Source organism: Monodelphis domestica, chromosome 7, assembly GCF_027887165.1.
Source record: "Monodelphis domestica isolate mMonDom1 chromosome 7, mMonDom1.pri, whole genome shotgun sequence".
In the NCBI taxonomy this organism is placed as follows: Eukaryota; Metazoa; Chordata; class Mammalia; order Didelphimorphia; family Didelphidae; genus Monodelphis; species Monodelphis domestica.
Genome location: NC_077233.1, coordinates 16,070,947 through 16,092,819, shown reverse-complemented (window position 1 = coordinate 16,092,819; position 21,873 = coordinate 16,070,947). Strand labels below are relative to the sequence as shown.

The 21,873-nt window shown below is 42.9% G+C and overlaps 1 protein-coding gene across 2 annotated transcripts in view; it reads right to left on the bottom strand.

Moving 5' to 3' along the window:
- BMPER (BMP binding endothelial regulator) overlaps positions 1–21,873 on the bottom strand; it is a 308,190-nt gene that overhangs the window by 87,176 nt on the left and 199,141 nt on the right. Inside the window, exon 12 of one of the 2 annotated variants that reach the window (XM_001365000.4) lies at positions 7,832–8,161. The exons of the other annotated variant lie outside the window; for it this stretch is intronic. Within the exon in view, the coding sequence (XP_001365037.2) occupies positions 7,832–8,161 (330 nt within the window). The remainder of the gene's footprint in view (positions 1–7,831; positions 8,162–21,873) is intronic. 2 annotated transcript variants of the gene reach the window in all.

The window sequence follows — 21,873 nt, the reverse complement described above, 5'->3', positions numbered from 1 at the left end:
GTGAACATAAATCTCTGAGTTGAGACTTCAGTACCCACAGTCATAGCTGCAAGAGTGGGATCTCACATAAAAGAGGATTCGACTCTTTTAGCATGTGATTATGGACAGAGAAGTTGTAGGAAGAAGAGTACATGGAATATCTGTTCTCCATGTGCTTTTTCGATTTCATCCCCTTGCCTCCCACCCCCAGTTAGGCTCCTGTGAAATGAAAGAAAAGCCTTTTATTCTGTCATAATTGGAGAACACAATGAGGCCACTGAAGAGAATACTACAGGTCCCTTCTTGAATGGTTTAAAGTCTGTTTCCCTGAAAGATCAGAATCTTGGCCTCTCATCTCAAATGGTTCATCTTCAGGAGGGAAGACAAAAAGGATGGGTCTGAAAACAGTGGAAAAGTCCTCCCTGGATATCAAATGGCCCCTGAGCTGACATATGGTTACATCACAAAGAAACAAGATCAATAAGAACTCCCCCACTGGTAGAATTCCAAAAGCCATACTCCCTAAACTTGGATGGCATCCAAGAGAAGAGAATGAAAGCCAAGCATCATTGATATATGGGTAGGACACACCACTGCCACATCAAAGCGAAGGAAAGTAGAGACACCTGTCAGAGGCAGCAATCTGGGAAGAAAGTCTGTGGCTTTTAAAGTGAGTTTCTGTAGAAACAAATGCAAAGATTCCATGCACCAGGAAGCACCAGGAAGGGGGATATTCTACAACCAACACATAAGGAAAGACAGGGTCAAGACTTCGGGAAAGGTGGCAGTGAAAGCTTGCTCCCCAAATGGTTTCATCAGGAAGTCCATAGGAAAGTTTGTCTGAGAATAATTTATACAGAGATGTCCAGAGCCCTTGCTAGGCATTCAGTCATTGACACACAAACTTGTATGAAGCACTTACTATGTGTCAGGCTCTGCAAGAGGTGCTAAAAAGTAAAAGTTTCTACCCTCAAGGGGCTTACATTCTTCAAGGGAAGTTCAACACATATTGGAGAGTTGAGGTCAGGGAAGGAAGTCTTGGTCTAGGCCAGGGGTTCTTAACCTCGAATCTGTGATTTTAAAAAATTACTGTGATAACTATATTTCCACGTAATTAATTTTCTTTGTAATCTCATGCATTTAAAAACATTATTCTGCTATTCATAGGTTGTATCAGACTGTCAAAGGGACTTACAATGTTTTTAAAAAGGTAAAGAAGGCCTGGTCTAGATAATTGCAAGGACTGCATATAGAACTATGGGATATTCCATTTTCATGATCTTCCCAGTAATATTGGTTTTAATTATTTTTTCCCTGAGCAAAAAGGGCTGGGGAGAGGGAGGAAAGGAATAGAATAGTGTTCCATGAGCAGCTGCAAGGCAGATGGCAAGATGCCTGTTTAGGCCAGGACTTGACACCCTGGAGAATGGATGTATGAGATGAAGATAAAGCATGGTATGGGAGAATGGGGCTAGCTGAATACAGAGGGCTGAGCCAGTGAGAATGGATTCATTCAAATTCCATCCAAGACATAGTAGATAATATGCGCAGTAGACTTTATGGATAATTAAAGAAGGATATTTTACAATCATCTGCTTAAATATAAATGGGATATTGGGGGGGGGGAGACTAGATCTATGAATTCATCAGTATAGGAAATCTCCTAGTGTGGAAACTCCTTTCACCATGCAGATCAGCAATTGAATTTCCTCTTCACTGATAACCTTGGAAAGTTGCCTAGAACACTGAACGGTTCAAACTCTGACCCACGATCCCACGCCAGTGGGTGCCAGAGCCAAAATTTTAACTCAAATCTTCTTGACTCCCAGACAAGACTTCTAACCACTACACCATGTTGAATCACAGTAATTTAGGCTAAAAGGAAGAAAAGTAAGAAGTATTGGATAATTTCTTGAAACCCAGAGATGATTATCATGAAGAAACCCTGACCAACTGAGAAGCAGATGGCAGTAAGCCAAAACATAACAAGGGAGAAACCTTCTCAGTGACAGCTTCCTTGCTTCTGAACAGAAAGGGTCAAAAGAAAGAACTCAAAGCACAATCCTTCTATTGGATGCTTCATTCTGATTTTTTCTCCTACAATCTCTTCCAAAGGTCAGCCAGCTTTTTATAGTCAATTCCATTCAGTTCAACCAGCATTTACTAAGCATCTGCTATGTGCCAAACACTGGGGGCACACAGGAAAAAAAAGAATGAAGTTCCAACCCTCAAAAAATTCATTTTCTACTCTAAGGAAACAATTTCATTGTTCAGTTGTGCCCAACTCTTGGTGACCCCATTTGGGGTGTTCTTGGCAAAGATACTGGAATGGTTTGCCATTTTCTCCCCCAGCTCATTTTACAGATTAGGAAACTGAGGCAAACAGTGACTTGCCCAGGCTAATAAGTGTCTGAGGCTAGATTTGAACTAAACAAGGAAGTTGAGGCTTCCTGACTCCTAGCTGCCCTCCAAAGAAACAAAATATACACAGATGAGTAGTTTAAAAATATGTGAAAAATAATTCTGGTTCTTAGGTAGCCATGATCAACTGGGAGAATCAGAAAAGGCCCAGTTTTAGAAGGTGACTCTTGAGCTGGACATTTTTCCAAACTAGAAAGGCGCATCTTATTCTTTAAAGGTTATTACATCTGATATTTCAAGGTAATTATCAAGCTCTCTGAAAGGTTGTGACTACTTTTATTCACGAAACAATAGAAGAACATGGTGGAAGATGGGGAGTGGGAGAGGAGAAAGAGAGACAATACCGAGTGGGTCAAGCCATCCTTGTGGCGTCTTCATTTTGGCCCTTTTGTCTACAGAAGATTGTTCAAGCTAGCTGCCTAGTCTATCAATGATTCCCTTCTCTACATTTGTGGCGTTTCCATTCCAACTTTCCCTGCTCGTTTCATGGTATAATATCTTCCTTTTGAGCCCCCTCATGGAAAGGTGATTAGAATATTCAAAGGCGAGAAGCGAATGAGCTGTAACTAAGGAAGTAAGCCTTCGATGTGATGGCTCGAATGGCTGTCCTCCTCGATGAAGCATTTTGGAAGCCTCTTGGGGATGGATGGGCTGGTGTTTCTCTCTGCAGCTGGGATGAGTTCCCCCATTCTCCATCCTAGACCTTGGACTAAAGTAACTGGCAGATGTTGAAGTTTAAAACTGAAGCATGTGTTACATCTGCAGCTGGGAAGAGTGGCCACATTCCTTCCCTTGCATTCCCGGGTCTTCCAATTTCCTCCCTCCACCAGCCAGTGGTTTGCCTTGCTGTTCTTCACCCACTTATCCTACAGGAATTGTAACCCCCATCCATGATCACAGGAGGGTAACGTTATTATTCAGATTTCCTTTCCTGTCTTTATGTCTTTGGACTGAAGGAATGGTAGAGTTCTTTTTTTTTTAATCATAACAATTCCAAGGGTCTCACAAAGGAGACAGACTAAAGTCTTTCTATCTCCAACATTAGAATAGAAGCTCCTGGAGGGCAGGCGCTGTTCTGGTTTTTTTTCTGTGAGTTCCCAGTGCCTGGCCCCAAGCTTGGTCCATGGCCAAGTCTTACTGCATGCGTATTGATTGATTGAAATGATGAATAATGTACCACAGCTTGCCCCTCCCAGCAGAAAGCGAATGACTCCACAGACTGAATAGGGTATACACTGTCCGACAAAATCTCTACACTGGTGCTGCTTTGTCCTGAGGGAGGATTTGACCTGAAAAATTGTTAAAAGTTGACCACGAGGGGCAGCTAGGTGGCTCAGTGGATAGAGAGCCAGGCCTGGAGACAATCTGGCCTCAGATACTTCCTTGCTGAGTGACCCTGGGCAAGTCACTTAACCCCCTTTACTGTTTTTCTGCCTTGGAACAGACAGAAGGTAAAGAGGCTTGGGGGGGGGGGAAAGTTGTGTGTGTGTTTTTTTTTAAGTTGGCCACAAGGTAAAGCTCAAAATCACCAATAATGGTTGGATTTGGTTTAATTAATAGCTATTCCCTTGGAGTTTCTTGAGAGAGAGATGGATTTCTATAGGATTTCACACCAAAGGGCTGGATGCATATTCTGGATCTGACGAGGAGGGGTCTCTAGGAAATGCCCCAAAGGAAAGCTGTATTCCAAACCAAGCCAGTTCAGCCAAACCTAACAGTTCTCAAGCCCCCACTTTGAACCCTGGAAATTCAAAATCTAAACAAAACAACACTTTTCCCTGCCAAGACCCTCACTTACGTTCTCCTGGGGAGGGGGTACACAATGGGTTCAGCCATGATTTCAAATAATAATTTGAGGAGGAAGAGAAAGTACTCATAACTAAGGGGCTTGGGAAAGCGCTCCTATAGGAGGGGATACCTGAGGTGAGCCCCGAAAGGATTCTAAGAGGCAGAGATGAGGAGGGACTACATTCCAGACATATGGGAATAGTCTGGACAAAGGTACGGAGACATTGGATGCTAATCGGTATTCCTTAGCAAGAACTAGCTCTTTGGGAGAGCACTTATGAGGGGGTGCAAAGCAGATGCCGAACGGGGCATATTATGGAAAAATGCTAAGACCTGACAAGAGTGGGAGGCTGAAGTGTGGGCTGGTTTTCCTCCCTAAAGCTTTGGCCATTGTGGTTATTGAGTGCCCCGTTCCAGTTGGGTTCCAGCCATGCTCAAAGACCACGGAACTCCTACTGAATCCCTCTGAGAAGCCCACAATGCAGGGCTAAGTCCTCAAGCCACTGAGGCAGCAGGCACAGACATTCTTCCCCATCCCTCCTCCGCTCCCAGCTGCAAGGTCCATTTCAGCTGTGATTTTGCAATAATCGCTCTCTCATCTCAGACAATGATCAACCTCTGGCTATGAACTGAAAAACCCACAGAGACCCAGAGAAACACTATGGCATTCTGAGCCAACAATAGGTGATGAAAACATCTGCAGAGGGTAAGGCTGAGGGGCTTGGCTCGCTCTGGGCACAGAACACCATTGTTTTGAAATGGAATATTTTTTGTTCAGAGGATAATCCCAAAGCACGGTTTAAGACCCAGCAGACTACATTTTTCCCCCAGGAAGTGTTTCTCCCTTCAGGAAATTATTCAGCTGGGTAGTATTAGGAGCTGTCCGTAAGTTATTGGCATTCTGGGAAGGGCAATGGAAGAGAAAATAAAGGCCTGAGTTCAAGCCCAGGAATGTCTCTCCCTTCTCCGGGTGATCCTGATCGCTTTCTGTTTTGATAGCAGCCAATTCCTTTTGCTTATTTTACAGACCTCATTCCATCAGCCTGCCTTTGCCAGCTAGCTCTAAGCAAACCCAGAGCATCCTTTGGTCTTCGTAATCCTAAAAGATCCAACATCCTTTTGCTCTGCGATGGAGTGAGCTAATAACAGCCCTCCAATCCATCGTGCTCAGTCTGTGCCAAGAGCGAGCATTACCGAGCCTTCCTTCCTAGCGATGGACGTACCCTAACGTTTGGGCTCCTCCAAAGACACCCGCTGCGGTGGCTTATTGAGAAAAGGAGAGCCTGGCTCCATTGGGAATCACAGGCTTCTCCAGAACCAGCCGCTCCGCTACTTAAGACCTGTGTGTTCCATCATTTCCCCACTGTGGGTCTCGGTTGGCTCAGCTATAAAAGGAAAGTGGCTGGACTTGATGGCCCCCCAACGTCCCCTCACAGCCCTAAATCTGTTATCCTCTGAGACCTGCATTTGCTAAGCGTGCACATCTCCTTCAGACTCCAACAGGAGCCTCGATTTTCCCTTCTTTCTTTTCCTGAAAATCAGGAGGCAGAAAACCAACACGTCATCTCTCCTCCAGCCAGGGATCCCCTGCAAGCTGGAATCTGCCCCCTGGCTTTCCACGAGGGCTCCCCCAAACCCTCATTCAACATTCTCCTCCCTCGAAACCAAAGACCTTTTGGTCTCCACGGGCCTGACACACGAGCATAATAAATGTCTCCATTTCTTCTCCTTGTTTATCCATGCTGGCATTCCACAGGCTCAAATCAGTTTAGCAAAACAAACCTTTGGCCCCGAATTCGAACCATTAACATATTTCCCACCCAAGGCTCAGAAGAAAGAGGGCTGCTGAGATAGGGCCAGTGTTTCCCCCTTCATCAATTGTGTGCAAAAATATAAATAAAGGCTCTCCAAAGTGATGGAACACCCCTCAGAGCCAAGCAGAGCACCCCAGCCTCTGAAGAGCGCACTGATGGGCTCAGGACTCCAGGCTACCATTTTGTCCTCAAAGGAAAGGCTAACTCTGGCACGTTAGTTGGAATAGTTTCTCCACTGCTGAGTGTACTTCCTTCAGATTCCATAGAAGTGTACGTCTACAGAGAACGGCCCTCGGGGCTGTTTATTCCAGAAGTCACCATGATATATGGCTCCGTAAACAAGCATCCATGCCATAGATATATGTGCGTGCAAGTATGTATGGGCTTGTGTGTGTGTTTTAGCGATAGAGATGGCAGATGGAGACCCTCACTGGGGACGTAACAGCCACGGGGCAGGCGGCACCAAGCACAGCCTGTCCCCCAAAAGGTCTGAAAAACTGGGGTCTTTCTGGAGACCTGAAGAGCACTGATCTAGAACGCCTGGTTCTAGCCACTGGCAGAAGGAAGGACAGGCGTCTTCCTAAGGAGTAACCTGGGATTAACCTCTCCACTGGGAGAAACTAGCCAACCAGACCTGAATGCACCAGAATCTCTGTTTAATGGTGCTCGGACTCATCCCAGCCACATAGATCCTGACCAGCCTGGAGCTTAGGAGACAGAGGAAGGGAGTTACCTGAGCTCTGGGGAGAGGGTGGAGATAGGTCAATGACTTAGCCAAGGACATCTAGCTAGTTAAGTATGAGGCAGGACGTGTCCCTAGGTTGTCCAGACTCCGAGTCCAGCCCTCTCTGGGCTACCCCAAGCTGACTACCTTGCAGTGTGCCTGCCAGGGCGAGTTTGGTGTTCGACTCATGTATTTGCCCACAGGGTCAACACACCAAATCTAGGAACGTCTGAGGAAGAACAGTAGCAGGGCAAGGGAGAGCCACCTTTCCGAAGCCTAAGAGAGATGGGACTCACTGGAAGAAGCTTTTCACCACTGAGGGAGCGTTAGAAGAACCAAGGCTGTAACAGTCCCCTGGGATAAAGCCAAGGAGAGTGTCCACATGGGAGACCCCAGGCTGGCCACACACACATACACACACATGCACACACATGTGCACACTCACACACGCATGCACGCACACACACACATCTCTTGGCCATCTCCCCACACAGCAGTAACAAGCTCCCTGAACACACACGCCAGCTCTCGAGGAGGAGAAGGACCAGCTAAGGGCACCCTGTGGTCCTGGGACTCTGGACCTGAGGCTCCCGCAGGAGACCCCCTTCGAGCAGGATGGGTTCAGGAGAGCCAGCTCTCTCTCCTGTGGGCTTGTCTTTCCAAAGAGGAGCTCTCCGGAGAGCTTCCTTTTCCACAGATGTCAAAACACACATCACAAAGCTGGAGGAGGTGCTGACAGCTCCGAGCCCGACAGCCCCTCATAGCCGAGAAAGGGCAATGGGGCAGACAGCAAGAAGACGCCCTTGCTGCTTCCACACTGAGAACTAACCCCGATGAATTCACTGGGATGCCGCAGAGCAGAAGACTGGCACGATGAGCCGCCAGTGCCCAGGCGGACTCCCCAATGGCAACTCCATCGATTTCTCCCTCTCCTCCCTTTTCTTGGCTGTATCTGGACAAGCCTCGCGCGGGGGCTCACCCAGAGGGAAGAGGAACGCCATCGTGCAAGGATTCCTAGCCAGGGGCAGATGCTATCTGCAGTGGGCTGGGGAGGACCCAGGGGTGGCCGTGGGCCCCCGGAAGGCTCTTCTCTTGGAAGCCCCACCTGCTTTGGTTGTCACTTTCAGGAGGTAGCCATCCAGATCGATGTGGAAATGGGGAGTGTCGCAGGGCAGGGCTATCCGGGTACCATTCCACTTGACTGTGAGATGCTGCTGGAGACTGACCGTGCTGCCTCCCACCACGAGGTCCACGGACTTGGTCCAAGAGAAGGAGCGGGTGCGCCGGGCATCATTCTTCACCAGCACCTGGAAGGGTGAGGCAGAGGAGGAGCAGTCTTTTGTCAAAACGTACTGACATGTTCCCTGAAAGTTAAATGTCCGTCCGTCAAAAGTGTTGTAGTGGGGGTCTCCAAATACAGTGCAAACGCCGGGCTCTGCAGGTGAGTGAGAGACAAAAGCAGGATGAAACTCATTGATGTACGCTTGTTTTCAATAACCTCAGAGATCACAGTCATACAAACGGAGGGGAAGGGAGCCTGACAAGGAGCGCGCAGCCTCGGACCCAAGGACTTTTTTTTTTAACTCAAAAGAAAAAGAGGATCGTTTTATGAACGCAGCTCTGGAGCTGGAAGGGACGATGGAGACAATCTGGTTCAATCCTCTCATTTTACAGAAGAAGAAACTGAGGCCCTCTGTGGCGTTCAATGACTTAGAACGGTAGGTAGAGGGCACCCTGGAGGTCATCTGGTTCAACAAGACCCAGAGATAAGTGACTTAGAATCAGAGATTTGCACCTAAAAGTCTCAGAGGCCATCATCGATTTCAACCCCCTCATTCGGACTCTGAGAAAGTCTTGATCTTTGGAGCCAAGATCCAAAGCCAGGTTCTGTGACGAAATCTCGGTTCTCTGAGTTCTGCCCCAAACAAGTGGTTTCCAAATCAGGGGTGTGTGCGTGCGTGTGTCTGTGTAAGTGTCCGAGTGTGTCTGTGTTTCCCAGTGTGTGTGCATGGAGCCTTTTTTTTGCCCCTGATATTTTGGATGCGTTTCCTGGTATCCTCTCTTGTTTATTCGCTTCCTCTGCTCCGACTATCTCCATAGAGGAAACAGAGACCGAGCTAGACTCTGTTTATCCACAGAGCTGGTCTATCTACCCATGGGCTCCCCAATGCACCAGACTAAGCAGGCAGGTGAACAAAAGGGGGGAAAGGAAAAAGGCAGGGGAGGACCTCAGCATTACTTCCACTCAGCTCCTCTGGGAACGCTCCTAAGGGAAGGGGGGGCTCTCAGGTAGGAATGACGGGAGTGATAGATGAGCCATCCTACAGCAGAAGTACAAAGATCAGGGCTTGGGGTGGACTCTTCTACCCACACATTTCTCTCCAGGCAGAAATCAAAGCCCTGAGAAGGTGGCTCCTTTCCAGACACCCCGACCTCTCCTCTACAAGAGCAAGCCCAAGGCCGCTCTCTCGATGGGGCAAAATCGGGATTTAGATCCAAGCAAGCCTGGACCTTGTGGAAATGGAAGGATTTTTATTCTGCCCTTGGAAACCAGCCTGGGGCCAGTCCTATGAAGCAGAGCAGGAAAAGGGGTCACTGTGGACAAAAGTGGAAGAAAGAGGCTGGTCAGCCTGACAAGCCTCAAGAGGGAGTCAGGGGAAGGAGCTCCATCTATGGAGTCAGAGAGCCTGGGTTCAAATCTTGCCTCAGATACACTACCTATATAACTTTAATTTTTACTAACCTATCTGAGCCTCAGTTTACTCCACTGAAAAAACAAGGGGCTGAATGATGTCTATGTTGGGCATCTGGCAGATTTATGTATTGATTCCCTCCAACTGGCTGCTTCTAGGACGACCTATGGCAGAGACCCTCCATTTTTCCCATCTGTAAAATGTAGGCAGCACTTCCACCAGGGACCTCACTGAGTCGGCATGAGGTCAGAGCTTCATAACACTTAAAGCCCCAAACAAATGTGTGTCATTATTACAGCTCTGAAAAAAGGAGCAGCTGTCACGTCTTAAACTTTCTCTCCCTCCTGCTGTCTTTTATCTCTGCTTTCCAGGCAGCAAAGGATGACTAATGAGGAAATCATTGATAGGAATTAGCCCAAACAACGATAAGATCTAAGATCCGCCATCAAAAGAATTATTTGTTTTCTGTACCAGTAAATGTCAAGAATCAAAGGAAGAAGCTGTTCGCAGGCAGAATCCCGGCTTGTCTCCTTCTCTTTACCTAAGTGAACGGATAAGAGGCAAGAGTGGAGAAGACGCCCTTTGGAGACCTGCCACGTTGGCCCCCAGCCGAGATGGGATCGAAGGAAATGTTTGCTTTTCATTTTCAATGTGTTATGTAAAGAGATGCTGTCGTGTGTTGTAGCACATTGGATCACACCATATGTCCCCTTGCTCAAATATAGTCATGTACATACGTCTTCATGCACACACATGAGGCTCTAGGAGTTAAAATCTGACCACAATCTGTTTTCTTTGTAGAAATGTCACTTTTGGAATAAGCTTAAGAAAAGAAGAAAACAAAAGAAGAGAAGAGAAGAGAAGAGAAGAGAAGAGAAGAGAAGAGAAGAGAAGAGAAGAGAAGAGAAGAGAAGAGAAGAGAAGAGAAGAGAAGAGAAGAGAAGAGAAGAGAGAAAAGAAAGGAAAAGAAGAGAAAAGAAAAGAAGAAAACAAAAGAAGAGAAGAGAAGAGAAGAGAAGAGAAGAGAAGAGAAGAGAAGAGAAGAGAAGAGAAGAGAAGAGAAGAGAAGAGAAGAGAAGAGAAGAGAAGAGAGAAAAGAAAGGAAAAGAAGAGAAAAGAAAAGAAGAGAAGAGAAGAGAAGAGAAGAGAAGAGAAGAGAAGAGAGAAAAGAAAGGAAAAGAAGAGAAGAGAAAAGAAAAGAAAAGAAGAGAAGAGAAAAGAAAGTAAAAGAAGAGAAGAGAAAAGAAAGGAAAAGAAGAAAAGAGAAGAAAAGAGAAGAAAAGAAAAGAAAAGAAAAGAAAGAAAAGAAAAGAAAAGAAAAGAAAAGAAAAGAAAAGAAAAGAAAAGAAAAGAAAAGAAAAGAAAAGAAAAGAAAAGAAAAGAAAAGAAAAGAGAAGAAAAGAAAAGAAAAGAAAAGAAAAGAAAAGAAAAGAAAAGAAAAGAAAAGAAAAGAGGAAGGATGTAAGGTGAAAAGAGAACTGGATTTGGAAAGTCTGATGGGGGGGGGGGGTTCAAATCCCATGCTACTTACTAATAACTGGATGACACTGAGCAAGTCACTAAATCTCTGGGCCTCAGTTGTTTCATCTGTAAAACGAGGAAGCTTTAGATTCTATGACCTCTTGCAGCTCCATAGATATAATCCTTTATGTGACCTTCAACAATGACCTTCACTTCCCTGGGCCTCAGTTTCCCCATATGAAAAATGAGGTCTTAGACCAGATGGCTTCCAAGGTCCCTTCCAATACTAAATTTGTGATCCTCTGATGAAGTAGTCTGAGGTATTTGAGTTAGTTTGAATCTATAAATACTTTCCCCCAAAAAAACCTATCCTATACATGACTTCTGAAAGAAATAATTAGATGTATATTTTTCTTTTTTTTTTCAACAAGTCCCTTAGTATTTCCCAAAATTCCCTTTAATCTCTCCTGTGCCTCCACATTTGAGTGATCACATTATTGTTTTATAAGTTCTGTAGCTCCTCCCTTTCTCTTCTTTTCGCAAGTGGGTGGGGTTAGCACCTTTTTTAGCTAGTTCTTTTTTACTTTTGTTATTATTAATAAAACTTTTAAAATATAATACTTAATTGTTGAATATTGATTTTAAAACACACACAACCCTTACCTTGTATCTTAAAATCAGATCTCTGTATCGATTCCAAGGTAGAAGAAAGATAAGGGCTGGGCAATGGGTGTCAAATGACTTGTCCAGGGTCATTTAGCTAAGAAGTATTTGAGACCAAATTTGAACCCAGGACCTCTCATCTCTAGGCCTAGCTCCCAGTCTATTGAACTACCTAGCTTCCCCCAGATGTATTTTCAAAAGACACCTACAGTATAAGCCTTCACCTCCCAATTTTGTTCTTGTCCTATATTTTTGGCCTATTTCCCCAACCACATTGTTCTAGTCCTCTGCTCCTACACCATTTCACATCATTATGCATATAAGAAGGGCCCTCAAGGATATCAAGTCCAATTCTCATATTTAACAAATAAGAAAACTGAGGTCAGAGAGTTTAAATGTTTTTTTTTTTTCTCAAAGTCATAGAGCTAGTAAGCTTTTCTTTAGCAGGATTTGAACTGTGGCCTTTCTGACCCAATGACCAGTCAATGCATTGCCTGGATTAAGTGCCTACAAAGTCCAATGCTTTACCACTCTATAACCCCAGTCTAAACATTCAAGGCTTTCTTTAATTAAGGGATAATGGCCCAACCCTCTCTCCAAAACATGGATTTCTTTATGTCCTGCCCTAAGTGAATCTTTGACTGACATCCAGCTATTGCCTCCTAGCCAAGAATTAGCAGAGATGCTATGTCTCTTAATGTTCCGGGCAGCTGTCAAGATTTTGGAGTAGTGCCAAGAGTCAGAATTGGGGTCCACTTCAGAGTCAAAGTTCCTGACCTCCATCAGCTCAAAAAGGAAACCTAGAACCTTCCCAAGTCACAACTGGCCATGGCAGACCCAGAGTGCAGTCCTGGGGATGAAGCAGGGAGAAGAAGAAGAGAAGAAGACAAATAACTCTTGACCTAGCCAGTGAAAGAGGCTAAGTTAACCATAACTTCCAGAAAAAGAATTGTTACCTTTCCTGAAAAAGCCTTAAACTGGATAACCCTCCTTTAAAAAGAAAGATGGAGGACAATGGATATAAAATGTTTCATAGATGTGGTAGGTTAGTTTTTCTTGGCTTTTTCTTTATTATAAAGGAGAGTTCAAAGTGGGGTGTCTAGGGATTAATAGCAATGGCATAAACATTTTTAACTTATTAAAAAAACAGATGACTAATAAACAAATAATGGAATATGTTATTCTGTGTGTATGCATATCTACATGTATGTTTCTAAAAAAATCATAATGTTCATCTTCCCTTCCTCCCACCAAAAACAAAATATATTAACTCTCCAGGTAGCTTGGGCTAGACTGGAATGTGGCATGTACTCAGCAGGAATGAGAATGATGAGTGAAGGAAACAAGACCTTAAGTATTGGTTTAGCAACCATTGTGATATATTATTTTTGTTCATAAATATGGTGCATAAAAATGTCTGCCTCAGGTGGCTTACTGGATTGAGAGCCAGAACCAGAGACGAGAGGTCCTGGGTTCAAATGTGGACTCAGACTAACCCTGGATATTGCCTACCCCTAGCATGCTTCTGGATTGAAAACAGTATGTTGTATTGATTCTAAGATGGAAGGTAAGAGGTTTTTTTTTTTTTTTTAAGTCACCTTATTTAGCAACTTAATTTATATTGTTTTTAAAAGAAAAAAAAGAACAAAGATGGTACTCTCATACTTTTTATAAGACAAAGAGGATCTTGATTTCAAAACCGTTAAGGCTAAGTTAGAAAAAGAAAATTTTTAGGTTGGTGTCATTAATGGATATTAACATGAAAATAGAAACAAAAACTTCAGCAAGTAGAAAAAAAATATTCAGTCCATAAGACCACACTTTTGTCTATACTGATAGCACTTGGCATTCTTACCTAATGCTTCTAGTTAAAGGTAAGAATAGCAAAAGTCCCCCAGAAGCAGAAAAAAAAATGTCCTTAGACACTAGAAAAGGGAAAGTGAGCCAGTTAGAGACCATAACAAGTTGGGAGAAGTCCCCTGAAAGATGGTTCCAATTGTCGATCATGAGGGAGAATCATACGCATTGGGAACCATACCAAAAAAGTACAGAAAAGCGAATGCCTATGAAGATAGTGTTTAAGGAAAAGACATTATGAACTGAAGTCAGAGTTAGGTGTATCTAGAGGTTCTGCAGTTAGGACATGGGGAGAAGGATCATCAGCACAATTCCTAATTCTAGGTCAAGTAGAGTCAATTCCACTAGGATGTGAGCTCCGTGAAGGCGATGATTATTTAGGTTTTGTCTTTGTAGCTTATCCCAGTCCAGTATCTGGTATATAGTAAATACTTGGTAAAACTGCTGGTTAAACTGAATTACACTTCGTTATTGTGCAAAATCCATCTCCCCCAGCCCGAAATACTTAAATGTTTGCCTGGCATCGAAAGATCTGCCTCCTGTATATAACAAGAGAAAAGAATACGTATGTTAATGTAATGGTCAAAAGAGAAGAGCTCAGGGTACAAAATGTGCTCATTTATGTGTGTGTAGAGGGAGAGAGAAAGAGACAGACACAGAGGCAGGAAAATGGAGGGGGGAAAGGAAGAGAAAGACAGACAAAGACAGAAAAGGAGGAGGAAGAGGAGAACAAAAAGGAGGAGGAGGAGGAGGAAGAGGAGGGAGACACGGATCAATAGATTGAGAACTGAACAAGAAAAATGAAGATTATATATCTCAATGTTATTTTTTTCAAGGCATTCATTGAAACAAACTCCAGTTGCAGATGTCCAACATCGAAGCCATTCTCCCTAGCAAACTCTAGACTCTTTCAAGCTAACTTGAAGTGAATTAGGAATGGTCAAAAGGATTGAGTTCAAATGGAGCTAAACATTTTTAATCCAGAGCAGGACAAAAAAAAATGTCTGATTTGTCAGCAGGGAGCTATTCTTCCTTATTCCTTTAAGCAATTGGTAGAATGTGGTATCATCAAACTACCTGTCTGTTGAAATGAACTTCTGTTGGATTAGATTAAATCTAGAATTACTAGACTCAAAATCTCCAGGCTTTCATCAAGTTCCAGCAGTAGAAAGTTGGCTTTTGTAATTAACTGCCTTTGAGCAAAAGAGAAATTAGTCTTTCAACTCTTCAGTCTATCTAATCTGATGTCCAGACCTACTTCTTCAAGGTAAGGAGGTGGAGAATCCTGGAGCACAATGTCATGTACACTGCACTGGGGGCTGGACTTCACTGGCTTTCTTGCTTTACAAGGGAAGATTCAAGGTTGGGAGGGGAGCTTTGAGGCTATTTCTCCAAAATGACTATGATATAAAAATGAGAAGACAACAATAAAATTATTTTAGAATTTTAAAAAAAGATGCATGTACTCTTTAGTCAAATACGCTACCGTATCGATCATTAATCTAGTCCAGCCCATCTCTAAAACCTTGCCCTTCCTTCTGTGCCCTCCAGTGGTCATCCAAATTCTGCTCAAGACTCCTACAGCAGGGGAAGCCCTTACTTCCCAAGGCAGTCTGTCCCCACCCTGAAAGCTACCATTCTGTTGTGGAAGATTGTATTGAAACCCTCACCTTCCATCTTAGAATCAATACTATGTATTGGTTCTAAAGCCGAAGAGTAGTGAGGGCTAGGCAACAGGGGTTAAGTGATTTTACCAGGGTCACACAGCTAGGAAGAAGTGTCTGAGGCCAAATTTGAACCCAAGAGATCCCTTCTCTGAGCTTGGATATCTATCCACTGAGCAACCTAGCTGCCCCCAATACCTACAATTCCTTTTTTCAGGATGTTCTTTTTTATTATTTTAAAATATTTTTCCATGGTTACATGATTCATTTTCCCTCCCTCCCCTCTTGCCTCTACCCTCCCAGAGCTGACAAGCAATTCCACTAGGTTATACATGTATTATCACTTGATGCCTATTTCCATATTATTCATTTTTATAATAGAGTCATCTTTTAAAACCTAAACCCTAAGTCCTTTACCCATATAAACCAGTGATAAATGATATGCTTTTCTTCTATGTTTCCACTCCCACGGTTCTTTCTCTCAATGTGGATAGCAATATACCCATCATTCTTAAGGAGCTCTCTCCAACATCACACCTAAATCTGCCTCTGAAATATCCACTCCAAGAAAGAGGAGTGGATACTATCTTCAGAGGCAGCCCAATCCACTCAGGGATAATTCTAATCATTAAGAGGGTATTTTTGTTCCCTCTAACCTAAACTGCTTCAGTGAAATATCCACCCACATTTCCTGATTCTACCCTGGATGCCCTGGCAGAACAGCCTACTTTACTCTTTCCTCTACCTAGCCCTCAGATCAAACACTTTTTCAAGTCTTCTAGCAGCAATTTTTCATGAAGATTAAGGAGCCAGGTGGCTTTCCTATCATAAAGTTGACTCCATTTTATTTTTCTGGATTTCTAGAGCACCTAAAAGGTCCTCTTCATCTACTCAAGTCCCCAAATTACTTATCTACTTTTACAGGGTATCACCCAGGAGAATGGAAGCTACTGGCATCACTGTAGCCCCAGATCTATCACACTGTGAAGTGGGGAGGGAAATCCAGATGACTAGGATTTAGCAAAGAAGTCCTAAGAAGTTGGCTGAGATGCTGTCACATTAAGAGATTACAGCGGTCATCTAATCAAAGGCAGAATATAAATCCAGGCTATTCCTATCCACTCTACCACACCACATTTCCTGGCACATAGTAGGTGCTAAATAACTGATTGATGAGTTGTTTGATGAGACCAGCTATCTGAAACAAGATTGTCCAGGACTCAGCTTGTAGATCATTGTAAAGGCAGACAGGTCAACTAAAGGAGGATTTGAACAGAAGAGTAAATGCTAACTAGCTTACTGCTCCCCAGCCCTAATCCCAGGATCATTAAAGTCTGTGCTCAGTCCTTGTACAGCTTTGCTCGAGCTCTACATACCCTTGCTTTTATGGCTTAAAGTCAAAACTATTAGCCTTATTCAACACAGTTCATTGTGGTTTCAGAGATAAGTGATCTCAGGATCACACCGAATAGTTGTGGAATTGGTGCCATTCAAGAATTTCTGTAAATCAGGTCCAGGAGCCCCAGGTTCATGGTGTACTAGCACCATGATAAATAAAATAATTAGATTTCCCACTCTTAAACCCATTTGATTTCCCACTCTTAAGCCCACTGTTTGATTCGACCAAATGGCATGCTCCCATCATGGGGCTCTGATAGAATGTTTCCAAAGCCAACCCTGAAGGAGGAAGGGATAGGAAGAGAAGCAGAGCCTACATCACTGGTTCTGGAGCCCAACAAATGAAGGATTCAAGCATTGTCTGACTCTACTGCCAGACCTTTTCCTTCATGCCAACTTTCTCACCAACTAACACCAAGGCTTGTTAGACTACTCCTGGAGAATACGAGCTCCCCTTTTAAAAAATCTTTGTTTTTTAATTTTGTATTCCCAACACCCACACACTGCTTGATGTGTGCAAAATGCTTGCCAAATCCAATTTTTAAAAATAAGGGATGGAATTGGATTAGACATCACAGATTTAGAGTTGGACGATAGATTCAAGGTTATCTATTCTTCTCATTTCACAGGTGAGGAAATAGAGGCTTAGAGCTGTTAAGTGACTTGTTCAAGGTCATAATGTGCCACGTGATGGAACTGGGATTTGAACCCAGACCCATTGACTCCATAACTCTCACTTTGACCTCTGAGTGATATAGGAAAGCATTGGATTTGGAGTCTAGAAGATCTGGTTTCAAATCTTGCTTCAGACACTTAATAACTGGGCAAGAAAGGAGGTAACATGCCCAGAGTCATTCAGCTATTATATATGAGAGATGGCACTTGAACTCAAACCTTCCAGCTCTCTCTCCATGCTGCCATTCACACTTCATTATGCAACATACTATCTGGCATCCAAATGTATCATTTGCTCTTTTAAAAAAAATATTTCCCTTAGAATTAATACAGTGGGGGGGGGGGCAGCTGGGTAGCTCAGTGGATTGAGAGCCAGGCCCAGAGACGGGAGGTCCTGGTTCAAATCTGGCCTCAGACAATTCCCAGTTATGTGACCCTGGGCAAGTCACTTAACCCCCATTAGCTAGCTCTTACGATTCTTCTGCCTTAGAACCAATACATGGCATTGATTCTAAGAGGAAGGTGAGGGTGTTTGTTTTTTTTTTTAATAATGTACACACAAGATATATGATGTGGAATTGGGAGGGAATCTCAGAAGGGAGATACTAGAAGTGGGTTCAATGTGGGATTTTAGCTGGGTCCTAATGGAAGTTGGGGGGATCCGGAGCTAAAAAAGAGGCATTAGAAACTTCCAACCATGGGGCGCAGTCAGTAAAAAGTCATGGCGCTGCGTGGAGTGTCATGTGCAAGGAAGAGCAAAAAGGCCAATGTCACTGGGTCCTGGAGGGGAAGAGAGTAAGAGAAGAAAGGGGCCAGGTCGTAGAGGCTTTACATGCCAACCTGACTGTTCCTTTTTGATTTCAGAAGCAATAAGGAACATTTCGAGTTTAATGAGCAGGGGCTGAGTAACGGGCAGATCTGTATTTTGGGAGGATCCCTTTGACAACTGAATGGAGGATGGATTGGAGTGGGGAGAAATGCAAAGCCAGAAGAAGAACAAGGCACTAATAATAGGCACTATCAGAGTCCAGATGGGAGGTGGTGAGAGCCTGCATCAGGATGGTGGCTCTATAGGGGGAGAAGAAGAGCTGCTGTGAACATAGAAATAGGAAGCTTTGGCAACAGATTGGATATATGACGAATTGTGGAGCCAAGAATGTGGCACCGGGCAACAGAAAGGACGGCGTTGCCCTTGATGTTAATAGGAAAGTTGGGAGCAGGGCAGATTTCAGGGGCAAGATAATGGGGTCATTTCTGCCACGTCTATGGGACATTCAGTTCAAGATAAGCAACAAGCAGCTACTGATGTAAGACTGGAGATCAGCAGAAAGAACAGAGCAGGATGAATAAATCTGAGAGAACTAAACCAACCCATGGGAGTGGATGAGATCACCCCATGAAATAGTATAAGAGAAATGAAAAGGACCCAGGGTGGACCTCTAGCAACCACGTGGCCAGAATCCTGAACCAAAAAAAAGAGAATGAGGAGCAGTCAGACAGGTGGAAAGACAACCAGAAAAAAGAAGCACCCCAAAAACCCAAAGAGGAAAAAGTAACCAGTAGAAGAGAGTCATCCAGAGTGTGAAAGAGTAATAAGAGGTCAACAAGCATGAGGACTGAGGTTATTAGATTTGGCAACCAGGAGGTCACCGGTAATTTTGGAGAGAGTAGTTTCAGTTGGATGAGGAGGTTGAAAGACTACAGAGGGTTTGGAGGAGAGTGGGAAGAGAACAGTAGGAGCACTGATGGTGCACGGCTTTCTCAAAGAATTTCAAATAATCTTTGTTTCCAGTGAATAATGTTTGGAAATGACCAAATAAAATAATGTTCAAAATTTAAAAAAAAAAGAATTTCATCATGGGGGCAGCTGAGTGGCTCAGTGGAATGAGAGTCAGACTCAGAGTTGGGAGGTCCTGGGTTCAAATCTGACCTCAGACACTTCCCAGCTGTGTGACCCTGGGCAAGTCCCTTAACCCCCATTGCTTAGCCCTTACCACTCTTCTGCCTTGAAACCCATACACAGTATTGATTCCAAGATGGAAGGTGAGGGTTTAAAAAAAAAAGGAATTTAGTCATAAAGAGATGAAAGACATAGGATGAGAGCTAGCAGAGAAGGATGAATGAGTGAGGTGTTTTGATGGTGGGGAAGACACGTATGTTTGTAAGCAATATGGAAGAAGCCAGTAGATAAGGATGTGGTAAAGATAGTGAGAGTGGGGATCATAGAAGGGACCATCTTCTAGAAAAGGAGGAAGATAGGATGGATTGGGTCCAACAGTATATGGAGAGAGGGATCTGCCTCGGTGAAGACAAGGAGCCCTTTTGGTGTGTGACACAAGGATAAAGGAGGAAGTTGTAGGAAAGACATCTGAGTGAAGTGTGTCCATCATGAGCAAAGTAGGATGGAATGACTAAGTGTCAAATATACATCACAATGTTTCTGGTTGCTTTTGTATGCACAGGCTATACAATTCACCTTGTACGGATATTTATCCCAGTGGTGAATTGAGAATTGTTAAGAGAATCCCATTGATTACACAAGAAATGATTAAACCCTGCAATGGGCTGCCAAAGCAAGGTACAAACTAGGGAGGAAGTGTGGCACAATGGAAAAGAAGCCTAGACTTGGGTCTCAAGACTTCAGTCTGAAGGCTGGTTCTGCTATTCACTCCCATATGATCTTGAGTAAGTCATTTCATATTGCTTGACCTCAATTTCTTCATTTATAAAATAAGGACTCTGAATTAGATTATCTCTAAGGCCCCTTCCAGCTCTAAATAATAATAGTATTGATAATAAAATTTTCAATTATTATGCCAATAATTACAAATCACTATCATTAATTATTATTATTAATGATGACAACAATGACCATTATTATCATCATTTATTATCATACATTATTTGCAAAAGCAATTTTACAATTTGCAAAAGCATAAGGGCAGCTGGATGGCACAGTGAATAGAGTGCCAGTCCAGGAAGACAAATTCAAATCCAGTCTCAGACATTTAATAGCTATTGACCCTGGGCAAGTCACTTAACCTTGTTTTCCTCAATTTTCTCATTTGTAAAATGAGTTCAAGAAAAAAAATGTCAAATCACTCCAACATCTTTGCCATGAAAACCCCAAATGTGGTCACCAAGACTCAAACATGACTGAAATGACTGAAAAACAATCATTCCTTAAACAAAACTTTGAGATGCAATACAGCATTAATTGGGAGGAAAGGGGATCCAGACCTGTGCTTTCTTTATGTTGGGGAGTTCCCAGTGTGGAAACTATCTCCATCAATACAAATTATCAATTCATAAACATTTTGGAAACAGGTACTTGAGAGACTAAGAGGTTTGCCAATGACAATACAGCTAGAATGTGATGGAGGCAGGACTACAAGGTCAGCCTTTAGTTTTTGGTTTTTTTTACTATTAGGCTTTCCTCTAGTTACCCCACCATACTGTCAAAGAAACATTTAACACCACTGAGGGCATCTTGGTAGTTCAGTTGACTGAGAACCAGGCCCAGAGATTGAAGTTCTTGAGTTCAAATTTGGCCTAGCTGTGTGATCCTAAACAAGTCACTTGCCTCCCATTGCCTAGCCCTTATTGCTCTTCTACTTTGGAACCACAATACACAGTGTTGATTCTAAGATGTATGGCAAGGATTTTTTTTAAAAAGAGATTTAATGCCATGACATAATTTAATAGAATTCCTACATAGTGATAACAGCCTCAATCCTATGACTTGTTCACCCTTCTGCTATGTGACCTGTCTAAGAGGCAATGGAGGGATATCCCAAAAGTACAAAATAGAAAAGAAGAATTATCACTCTCCTAATCTTGCCTTGGATGACTCATTCCTTGATACCTGAAACAGGAAGCTGTTATATCAAGACTGAATCTCATAAACACAAGGTTAAACCTAAAATTTCTAATCACTACTCCACAACAGAGAAAGAGGATCCAAGATTTAAAGATGGAAGAACCCATACAAGTCACTTGAGTTCAATCTCTATTTTACTGAGGAGGACACTGAGACTCAGAGAAATTAACTGGCTCGCCAAACGTCACATAAATAATTAAAGGCAGAGCTATCAAGTGATATCCTCACTGAAATTAATCCTAAATTCTTCATTGATTCAAATGCAGAACTGCCATTTTGTTAATCTAGTATATTATATGTAACTGAAAGCAAATATTTATCTTTTTACAAGTCACTTAAACCTTTCAATATTCCCAAACAACTTTTTAAGTGTATAAGATACAGAGAAAGTGCCATAAACATTAGGAGAAAGAGGTTTCTTTCTACCAATTAAATCATAGGTCAAACAAGCTTGAAGTCAAAGAAGGGATCAGAGAGACAATTGGATAATGCAGTGGAACTCTCCCTATAACATTAAACTTATTCTATATTACAATATTAATTTACTGAATTTTCTTTTTTCTTTCTCCTTTTTTTTCCTTATTATAAGAGATGACTTTCAGGGAGTGAGTAGAGGTAGGGACTATTGGGAAATGTAGGTGGATATAAAAGCCAAAGATAACATAATTTTTTTTTATCAAATCACTCAACCATATGTAAGTGAATGAGTACAAATGAGTTATTTGGTTAAAAACTGTTCACTAATTAGTAGAAATTTTCTCTCCTTCAATTAAATATTTAAACTGAAAGTAGGCTCATCAGCCAGATATACATATACATATCTCTCAAGCCAAAGATAGAGAACTTGTCTGCAGGT